This window comes from Trichophyton verrucosum, assembly GCF_000151505.1.
Source record: "Trichophyton verrucosum HKI 0517 chromosome Unknown contig00649_1.f1.exp, whole genome shotgun sequence".
Lineage (NCBI taxonomy): Eukaryota > Fungi > Ascomycota > Eurotiomycetes > Onygenales > Arthrodermataceae > Trichophyton > Trichophyton verrucosum.
The window spans coordinates 1-10,276 of record NW_003315303.1 but is presented as its reverse complement, the minus strand read 5'-3'; the positions used below and the strand labels follow the sequence as shown (position 1 = coordinate 10,276).

The 10,276-nt window shown below is 49.8% G+C and overlaps 6 protein-coding genes across 6 annotated transcripts; 2 read left to right on the top strand and 4 right to left on the bottom strand.

The window, feature by feature from the left end:
• Positions 1-480: 480 nt before the first annotated feature.
• Positions 481-1,272, top strand: TRV_05804 (uncharacterized protein; the record flags this gene model as incomplete). Its single annotated transcript, XM_003020088.1, has 3 exons — positions 481-531; positions 654-797; positions 985-1,272. 3 exons carry the CDS (start codon positions 481-483, stop codon positions 1,270-1,272), a joined length of 483 nt encoding a protein of 160 aa, XP_003020134.1.
• An 812-nt stretch (positions 1,273-2,084) lies between these two features.
• On the top strand, positions 2,085-2,499 carry TRV_05803 (uncharacterized protein; the record flags this gene model as incomplete). The annotated part of the gene is made up of 2 exons (XM_003020087.1): positions 2,085-2,144; positions 2,344-2,499. The coding sequence occupies 2 exons, from the start codon at positions 2,085-2,087 to the stop codon at positions 2,497-2,499; spliced, it is 216 nt and encodes a 71-aa protein (XP_003020133.1).
• Positions 2,500-3,575: 1,076 nt separating this feature from the next.
• TRV_05802 (uncharacterized protein) lies at positions 3,576-4,283 on the bottom strand (the record flags this gene model as incomplete). The annotated part of the gene is made up of 2 exons (XM_003020086.1): positions 3,576-3,689; positions 3,735-4,283. 2 exons carry the CDS (start codon positions 4,281-4,283, stop codon positions 3,576-3,578), a joined length of 663 nt encoding a protein of 220 aa, XP_003020132.1.
• Positions 4,284-4,773: 490 nt separating this feature from the next.
• TRV_05801 (uncharacterized protein) lies at positions 4,774-5,512 on the bottom strand (the record flags this gene model as incomplete). The annotated part of the gene is made up of 2 exons (XM_003020085.1): positions 4,774-5,137; positions 5,199-5,512. 2 exons carry the CDS (start codon positions 5,510-5,512, stop codon positions 4,774-4,776), a joined length of 678 nt encoding a protein of 225 aa, XP_003020131.1.
• Positions 5,513-6,123: 611 nt separating this feature from the next.
• Positions 6,124-7,873, bottom strand: TRV_05800 (uncharacterized protein; the record flags this gene model as incomplete). The annotated part of the gene is made up of 5 exons (XM_003020084.1): positions 6,124-6,310; positions 6,385-7,402; positions 7,498-7,756; positions 7,787-7,828; positions 7,868-7,873. The coding sequence occupies 5 exons, from the start codon at positions 7,871-7,873 to the stop codon at positions 6,124-6,126; spliced, it is 1,512 nt and encodes a 503-aa protein (XP_003020130.1).
• Positions 7,874-8,478: 605 nt separating this feature from the next.
• On the bottom strand, positions 8,479-9,744 carry TRV_05799 (lipase/esterase, putative; the record flags this gene model as incomplete). Its single annotated transcript, XM_003020083.1, has 3 exons — positions 8,479-8,757; positions 8,825-9,139; positions 9,217-9,744. Coding segments are annotated over 3 exons (1,122 nt in total), but the record flags the coding sequence as incomplete, so codon positions are not given.
• Between the last annotated feature and the right edge of the window lie 532 nt (positions 9,745-10,276).

Genomic DNA, 10,276 nt, shown 5'->3' with positions numbered 1-10,276 from the left:
TAAATATAAAGATTAACCCCATTCACTCGTACTTCTTCATAGACTTGAGGAAACTTAACAGCAGGCCGCTACTGCCTGAAGCACCTACAGTCATAGTGCTATCGAGGTAATTACGCATGGGTGAATGGCACAAGATTAGTATCGGTGTAAGTCCCTACGGCGATCTCAGCTGCACGTTCAGAACCCACTGAATTCAGTCTCACGGTATAACCCTGAATGGGGTCGCGAAGAAACCTTATACTATTAATCAATTCCTCGGTACGCCCAACGACGGCTGTTCTGGCGTCTAGATACGCGCAATTTGACGATTGTCGCGCTTGGGCGAGTTTAAGGGCTAGTGAGTCACGTGACACACAATTAGCGAGTAAACCTCACACCAAACGATTACCAAGTTTGACCTTGAGTCGCAAACGAGTTAATTCACAACGACGTCAACATTTCAACCTCGTACACGCCGGCTGCGCATCACCACAACTCAAGATGCGTACCTACGACGATTCCTTCAGTGGTCAGAAGATCTACCCCGGAAAGGTATGTTTTTGACGTCGCTCATCCAGCTCTCCGGACCACCATCGAACCGAGACCGAAGAGGAGCCTTCCGACGTCTATATTTGATGAGCTTATGCTAATGAGGCCCTTTCTTCGTTTAACAGGGTAAGCTGTATGTTCGAGGCGACAGCAAGATCTTCCGATTCCAAAATGGCAAAAGCGAATCTCTCTTCCTCCAGCGCAAAAACCCACGTCGGATAGCCTGGACCATCCTTTACCGCAGACAACACAAGAAGGGACTTTCTGAAGTGAGTGATTCTTTGCGATATTTTTCCTTTCGAGAAATTTGTGCTTGGTTTCATATGGGGCTTCTATGGTTTGGGATGTACTAGGGTACGGGATGGATGAAGCGAAGAAATGAGCAGTGGCAATGTGTTTTGCATGCTATATTGCACATCGAGGCTGACCATGGGATATTTTCGTTTGGTTTTATAGGAAGTTGCCAAGAAGCGTACCCGTCGTGTTGTGAAGCACCAGCGTGCTATTGTCGGCGCCTCCCTCGATGTCATCAAGGAACGCCGAACCATGCGACCCGAAGCCCGTGCTGCCGCCCGTCAGGCCGCCGTGAAGGAGGCTAAGGAGAAGAAGTCTGCCGCTGAAAGCAAGAAGAGAGCCGAGAAGGCCAAAGCCGCCCAGGCAGCTGGACGAGGACAAGGTGGCCGAATCCAGAGCAAGCAGGGTGCTAAGGGATCCGCTCCCAAAGTTGCTGCTAAGTCTCGTTAGATCTTGATAAATGAAAGGTGAACGATGGATTTACGGGCGGTGCGGTATTACGATGGGTGTTTGGGCCTGGCATGCTTTGTTAAAAAGGGGTTACAGAAAAACCATCCCTCATAATGAGAGCGTTCCTCGATGAGAACTGTTACCATCTATTGATGGGTAGGCCTGGTAAAATGAACCATTCTCTTTTACCTATTCCAGCAGCGGTTTCAGCCATACCATGCTTATTTTTGACAACACTCTCGACTATCTCAATTGATATCTTGCTGTTCAAGCCCCCAGCGAGGTTGATGATAGCTTCAAATGAGATTCTTCTTACATGTAACCCACTCTAATTTATCCGAATGTATGCCATATTCGTAATTCACGAACCTATGTAAGTGTGTCTTTGTATTCATATATGTATCCTCTTCCGCCGTCTTATTCACCAAACTAGGTTGTCCATCTTATCAAAAGAACGGCTCCGATAACACCCGTAAAAGGAAGTTAGGGCTACAACCCTAAGAGGGAAAATTCTGTCTTGGCGTTCGCTTCCTCCAAGGAACTTCGTCCATCACCGAAACGACCACCAGCGAGACCATCGGCATCAAAAGACCAAGTCGTCAACGCATCCAAAGCACACGGTTAGTTACACTCTTAACTCTCTTGATGGACTCTGTTTGAATGGTGTTGCTCGTGGCGCACTTTTCTCGCATGTTGTCGCAGTCTAAACCCGCTTATATTCCAGCTCTTTCAAAAGGCCAACCTGACTAACCTCTGGAATTTTTGTAGCTTGAACAGTTGCATCTCTACGATTTACGAACCGATCGCACATCATGGGTAAAGTCCACGGCTCGCTCGCTCGTGCGGGTAAAGTCAAGTCTCAGACTCCAAAGGTCAGTTTTACCAGCTTGGGTCCCTCAGTTTCGGCCGCGCATACCACAAGAAGACGAGGATCCAGGATGATGGTTGCAGCCCCTAGCAATATGGAGGGAGGAAGCTGGGTGTTGTTTTTGCGGTTACCTGGGGCCATAGGCTGTATTGACACGACAACGAATAAGAGCAAGACGACTGACTCATTTTTGGGAGAAATAGGTCGAGCCACAAGAGAAGAAGAAGACCCCAAAGGGTCGTGCTAAGAAGCGCCTCCAATACACCCGACGATTCGTCAACGTCACAATGACTGGTGGAAAGAGAAAGGTGCGTTTTATACATCTCGAAATGATGGATATCTCTCGAGCACAACAGTAAACTGATAATTCTGCTACAGATGAATCCCAACCCAGGTGCTGCATAAGCATTATAACATGTGGACCTTTCTTTTTTTCTCTTCACGCCTCGTTTCGTCAGCTTCGTTTTCTGTAAAAACCCCAAATCTTTCGAATATGGTGGAAAACCCCACGAATTTCTCTTTTCCTAAGCGGTTATGAAACAAGCACTCGGAGAATGAGGATGGAAAATGCTATGGATATCACAACCGGAGATCGAGCGGAGCGGTTGAACATGGTATTTATCTATTGTCAGCTTTGCTAGGGGGGGACAAAATAGAAATCACAGTTGAAAAAGGGCGCTTGATGAATGAATAATTGGTATGGGAATGAATCTAAGAAATTCTTAATTGCATGCCCCCTTAATATCAAGGTTATTCATCTCAATTTTATGGTATACTGTTCTCTGTAGTATGGATGATGAGTGGATCAAGAGTCCCGAACTGCTCGATCTGTTGTACTTGTACTGTAATATTGGTTGTATTTGTCTGGTAGGCTTGCCTTCATGAGCTTCCACTGAGAATGGGCCTAGACGACTTGCGCTCTGCTGGTCTTGTTGAGACGGAGCAGCTCCGTGAGTGTGAGTGTGGAAAGTAGAAAATCATGTTTATGGCTGATTCAATTGTACCCAGGTGCCGCAGTCTTTGCCTTAGATAGTGGCCATCATACATAGTTGTGCCTTGGCTTGTAAGGCAATTAGATCAACAGCCCTGGCTCTGTCCATTATCATCGTCATCATCATTAGAAAGCTATGCGCCCAACTAAACCGGCGGGTGTAAACTATTAGATATATAAATTTCAAATACCATCAAACCCACAAGAAAGCAGCAAAACCCAGTTGGACTTAGACGGATGTATCACCTGCTATGGTACCTTCATCCACTTTGGATAAAGTACCCGCGATTGCTCTTCATACGAGTGATTCACATCGGCTCCCCGTACACCGTGTTTATAACAGGACATGGCTTTCCAGCAAACCAAATCCCCTGACCATCTATGATCTATGTGGAACGTTTAATGAAATTTGCGCAAAGAGGAATCCAATACCACGAAATTGAGTCAGTAGTAATGGGCCATCTCCAATCCAGCACGTTTAAAGCCACATTTTAGATAAAAGCCCTCGTTGGCTTCGGAGCAATCCAGGATAGACTGAGAAGAGATACAAATTAGTTCCTGTACCTTTTATTTCTTACACTAGGTAAAAAGGGGCAACCCTACCTTGTAACAGCCAACTTCTTTAGCAACATAATCCAAAGCATGGATCATGCGCAGGCCGAGCTTCTTTCCTTGCTGGCCGCTCTCAATGGCAATATCTTCAATGTGCCCCACCAAGCCAGCGGCATGGATAAATTTCCTCTCAACAATCAAACTACCAGTGCCAACAACTCGGCCGGTCCCATCGCAGATAACAAGGATATAATACTCATCATTGCGCTTGGCCATCCAGTCATATCGTTCGTTCCAGAGCTCGGGGGTGAACTCTCCAACCTTGGTGAGAACGCTGAGAACATCGAGGAAGCCGTTCTGGTAGTCTGAGCGGCGAAGTGGGCGGAGAGTATAGTTCTCCGGAAGCAAGGAGACAACCTCGGGAGATATATAGGAGGCTGAAAAGAGGCCTTCTTCAGTTTTTTCTTCCTCGTTGTTGGCCTTAGTGGCCTCGGTCACCGCCGGTTTCACCTCCTTGGCATGAATGGCAAGCATCTTGGTATCGATACAGTTATTTGTAACGGCCACAGGGACAGTCGTAGACGAAGCTTCAATGGCCATGGGAGAGAAAGGCTGCTGGATAGAAAGGTGGATGGTATGTAAAGAGAAGACAAAGCTGTCGAATTTAACGCCTGGTTGGGGCTTCTCTTAGATGGAGGAAGTGGAGGATTCAGGGGTGAGGGCGGGGTGAAGTTTTCAACTCAACACTGCCAGTGTGAAACAGCAACAACACCCTTGACGATAGAGAACAGGCAGTTCAACTAGGAGGAGACAAAGACTCTTGCGTATCCAAAGAGAGGAAACGATAGAAGTTCGATCGAGGGAGAGGTGAAAAAAGGAGCGGTAACGTAACTCCATGTCTCAAATAGACGCCGCTTAGTCACCACGGAGGAAAAGGACCTCAGGGCACCAATGACGTCATGTGAGTCTGGCGCCTATTAATCTATGAAAACTAAGCGCCGACTCTATCGACCTGACATTGGAAGCCGATATACGCCCTCGAACGTTCGGTGCCGTGATATCCTGTGCCAAAACAAGGGCATACTACTTTCTAATTCTCTTGAATAAGGACTCTATAGACGTAAAAGTCGACATCAACATCGTCCGCCAGGTATGCGCCAAACTTTGGATCCGATCGACCAGGGAACGTGGTTGCGGCAAACCGAGTTTCCCCCTGAGTACCAAGTTTTTGAACCTGCCCATTCCACGAAAACTCAACCCAGCCAGGGGTACCAGTATTAATCAGGAAGTCTGCGCGGTATTTGGTGTTGAGTTTAGGTGCAGTTTGCCATAGAATCTGCCGTGGTGCGTCCCATTTGGGCTGATACTGGAGCTGGAGGTTGCTGCGAGAAAACTTCAGGGCCAGAGGGACATTGGCGCCGCCATCCTCCGCATTATCTGTGAGGTATTCCTTACTTTATGCCCTAGATTAGCTCTAGACTTACTGGGGGGAACGTGCAGTTCGCATAAACTTACAATTGCCAGATGCTCAGGCTTTGCTCAATCGCCCCCAAGGAGAACTCATAGCGAATGGCATAGGTCTTGTCTTTCTTCGTTTCTTTGTTAAGGGAGTGATACTCGGCTCGTAGCATGCCCTTCTTCTTGTGAAAATGAGCCACAGAAGCACCATTGGGGTCCTTTCCTTTCTTGATGAATAGATCTGGAATGTTATCTGGGATCATTGTCCCCCGTTTGGTTTCGAGATTCCGCAAGCCGAGCACTGATGGATCATCTCCCCGAGCAGACTGGAAGTCTACAAGGACTGCACCCAGTGCTGACCCGATGGTCATTAAAATGGGAAGGAAACGCATGACGGTGGTTATTTAATGGTGTAAACAAAGCAATGGACTGGGTGGGCTGTGTATATCGAGCGATAGAGCGGGATATGAGCGAGATTTATAGATTTATGTCTAGTTACATGCTCTGTTGAGGCCGAGGTCGTAAAGACACTTCTCGTAGAGACTGCCATTTCTGGATACGAAGTGCAGGAGACTACTGTTGTGGCCAAGGAGAAAGCATATCCCTAGTATATATCGAGACGATGCAGCCTTGTTGAGATGGTACAGAGCAAGTTGGTCATACACAGTATCTGCAGTGAAACAATATCGAAAGCAATGAAGGCCTAGAATCCGCCTCACCACGGACAAGAATATATCAGGATGTGCATGGGGAGGGCAGTTTGTAGAAAGCTTTTTTCGGGTTTACTATCAAGTATTATTGAAATAAAGCATAGAAACAAGACTAAGAGAAATTCTCGCTTATTTTTAACAGGGGGATGAAATTAAACAGTGATCCTCATTTCTAGAACTTCATAGGGCGTACGCTGGAAAGTTGTACTGTGTCTAACATTGATATTTACATCGCTATCTTTTATTCAAGAAATGAAGCTACTGGGAGGCACCTACTTGCGCTCCTTGGGGCTAATCATCAACTCTGGACGAACGTGCTTGTCGAAATCCTCCTCGCTAAGAGCCTTGAGCTCCATGGCACTCTGCTTGAGAGTGAGGCCCTTCTTGTGAGCATTCTTTGCAACCTTGGAGGCCATGTCGTATCCAATAACGGGGTTGAGGCAAGTGACAAGCATAAGACTAGAGGGGCCCACGTTAGTATGTACACTCAAAATACAGCAAATGAAAAAGAAAGGAATAGAGACGAGGCATACCTCTCGTGGAGAATGGATTCGATTCTCTTACGGTCAGCCTCGAGGCCAACGACAAGGTTCTTCTCAAACGACCTCATTCCGTCGCTCAAGATGCGGACGCTGTGAAGCAGGTTGCGGATCATGACCGGCTTGAAGACGTTGAGCTCAAAGTTGCCGTTCATTCCAGAAACGGTAGTGGCAACATGGTTGCCCATAACCTGGGCGCAGATCATGGTGAGAGATTCACACTGGGTAGGGTTGACCTTTCCAGGCATGATAGAGGAACCGGGCTCGTTTTCGGGGAGCTGGAGCTCACCAAGACCGCAGCGAGGGCCGGAACCGAGGAAACGGATGTCTTGCGCGATCTTGAAGAGAGAGGCAGCGAGGGTGTTGAGAGCTCCGGAAGCCTCAACGACAGCATCGTGAGCGGCAAGCACTTCAAACTTGTTTGGTGAGGTCTTGAATTGCTTGCCGGTCATCTTGCTGACTTCCTCGGCAATGGCCTCGTCGAAGCCCTTGAAGGTGTTGATGCCGGTTCCGACAGCGGTACCTCCCTGAGCCAGCAATCGGAGGTCTGGCAGGGCATTCTCAACGCGAGTGATATTGCGCTCGAGCTGGGATACGTAGCCGGAGAGCTCCTGGCCGAGGGTGAGAGGAGTGGCGTCCTGCAAATGGGTTCGGCCGATCTTGATGATGTCGTTGAACTGGTCTACCTTCTTCTGCAGGGCGTCCTTCAGGCTGGTCAGGGCTGGAAGAAGAGAATCCTCGATCTCCAGAACGGCGGCAATGTGCATAACGGTAGGGAAGGTATCGTTGGACGAGGCGGACATGTTGACATGGTCGTTGGGGTGGACAGGCTTCTTGCTGCCCATGGTTCCGCCCAGGATCTCAATTGCACGGTTGGAGATGACCTCGTTGGCGTTCATGTTGGACTGGGTGCCAGAGCCGGTCTGCCAGACAACAAGAGGGAAATGGTCAACCAGCTTGAGGTCGGCAACCTCAGCGGCGGCCTGCTGGATCGCCTTGCCAATGGTAGGGTCTTCAAGTTATTTCAGTCAGTCCAAGCCGTTTATATCATGCTGTCCGCCAGCCAAACATGTATGCATAGAGAGAGAGAGAGAGAGAGAGAAATACCGAGTCCGAACTTCATGTTGACGGTTGCAGCGGCACCCTTGAGGATACCAAGGGCACGCACAATCGGAGTAGGCATGCGGTCCTGGGGCTGCCCGATATCAAAGTTCCCAAGGGATCTGGAGCCTGTATCAGCATTCTCCGTCCAGTTTCTTGTACCAGCTCCAGGAGGAGCCTCTGTCTGCGCACCTTTGAGTCTGGGCTCCCCAGTACTTGTCTCCAGGAACCTGAGATAGAACGTATTAGGCCAGTTGCTCCATTGCTATCGACGCTGTAGAAACGGCCGACCTACCTGGATCTCGCCAAAGGCGTCGGTTTCCGTACGAGGGGCAGTCTATATATCACCAGCAGGCGGGTCAGTCAGTATAATCACCTCCATGAAGCGCAACAACACAACAGCGAAAGACGAAGCGGTACCATCATTCTTGCAGTCGAGGCAAATCCTCTGGCAGAAACCAGCTGGCACTTATTCGAGACAGGCGACGGCCGGAGGGCACTACTTATAGAGCGGCAGCAAGAGTTCCGCAGGTGGAGTGTATGAGGAGAGGCGAGTGATCGAGCTGCGGACTTGGAGGCACAGCGCCCGAGGGCTCGAACGGCCGTGGAATTAAGCATTCTACCGGGAGCTAAAAGAGAAAGTAAAAAGTGAAAAAAAAAAGAAGAAGAATTGATATGGTACAGGACAGAACGCAGGACGCAGGCAGCTGAAATGGTACACGGCCAATGCCAATTGGGGGGGAAGGGATACAAGTACACAAGAAGCTGAGATGCAGTCCAGAAGTTTTGGGATGAAGCGGAAAAGAGCTTGAAAAAAATAAGAAGAAGCTGTCCGTTTAATTCTTTCTTTTTTTCTATGGAAAATGCTATGCCGGGACTAAGGAAGATCCCGGGTTTTTCCGGTCCGTCGAAACAAGGGGCAAGCTAGGAGCAAGATTTTGACGGGGGAGCTTTGAAGATTGATCGTTACGGTCGAGTCTGGGAGATTCAGAGGCCGGTGTCACGGAGAGCGTCGGCCAGGGCAGCGATGGACTGCTTCTTGAAGAGCTTGCCGCCCTCGAGGATGGCGTCGTGGTGGGAGAACGTATGGGGCGCTCCGGGGACACAGATATGCTCGACCTTGACCCCTGCGGACTCCAGCTTCTTCACATAGGCAGCGCCTTCGTCGCGAAGGGGGTCCATCTCAGCTGTCCAGACGATGGCAGGAGCCAGGTCGGCGAAGTTGGGGGCAAAGATGGGTGAGATCATCCAGTCCTGAAAGATATCCTATATCAGCATACCCGAAGTTCGAGAGGAGAGAGGAATGGCAGAAACCACTCGGGAAGCAACTTACGTCTTCAGATGGCTCAGGGCGAGGAACTCCAAGCCATTGGCGATGGAAGTACGCCATACGCTCGGCTGGCAGGGGAACGGTGTGCTCCATCTCGCGGTACGACTCGTATGGGGTATTTTCGCGATCAAACTTGCCGTCTGCAGTGAAGGAACTGTGCATGTCAACAACGGGGACAATGAGGAGCTGCAGCTTGAGGGGATAGCCATAGTCTCTGCACAGATGTGCCATCACAGCCGCAAGATGACCACCAGCAGATGCACCTCCAACAGCCAGTCTGGAGATATCCAAGTTGAACTCGATGGCTCTGCTTCTCACCTGTTTTCACATAATCAGTCCTATATGACAGGCAGGGCAGGGTGCAAAAGTTGAGGAGACACGTTGATACAACTTACCCACTGGACAGCCGCCCAGCAATCCTCAATGGCGGTTGGGTAAGGATGCTCGGGAGCAAGACGGTAGTCGACATCGAAGACAACAACCTCGCCCTGAAGCTCATTGGCGATCCGCTTGCACTTGTGGTGGTCAGCGTCGAGGTTGCCAAACACCCAACCGCCTCCGTGGAAGTTGATATAGGCCCCACGCTTCTTGTCTCTGCCCGGGGACAGCTTGATGGGCGCCATCTCAAAGATGCGGACGGTGATGGTCCCTCCGTTGACGGGGAGCTTTCTCTCCGTGATGCAGAAGACCTCTGGCCCTGGAGTCTGGCCATAGTTGATCACATACTTGCCGGGGTTCTTGCGGAACTCCTCGATGGGGATCTGGTGGGTATGAAGCCGGCCCGCGTTGTGGCGGTTGTAGTGCTCGACGTACACGGGGTCAAACCGGCCCACAAGCTCCTCTGGGATGCTATTGATCAGTGGCTGGAGAGTCTCCTTGGGCTGCATCTGGAGCAGCGCCGGGTCTGCCACGCGCTGTGTAGCCTAGATATGATTGCAGCAGTCAGCATGTCTCGTTTCTCGTAGCTCCACGCAGCTATATCTCGGTATTATCACCATTTCTTATCACTTTCCAGGGAACTTTCGCTTCTTCACAGCAAGGACTGGGAAGCAGAAGAAGCCAGGAGAAGAAGAAATAACAGGCAAGACGTCAATATCAAAATGTCATATGCAGGGCCGGACAGGGATAGCGAGCTGCAGCGTCACCCACGCGACCCCTCTCTGCGTCCCCGTCTTCGGCTCGTCTTCCTGGGCGTCTCGGGGCTTGCTCCAGAGCTGATAGGAAGTACAAAGATACAAAGGTACAAGAGGACTGAAAGAAAAAAAAAGAAAGACAAGAGAACTCACGTTGCTGACATCTATCATCGCGGGATAGTAGGGCAGATATCTGCTCTCGGCAAGGCCTGTAGCAGGCTGCAGGCGGCGCTTGAAGCCAGACATGATGGCTTGTTCTCTGGGTAGAATTTGTGTCTACCTCTTGGTGGTTGTCTTTACTTTCACCTTCTCTCTCTCTCTC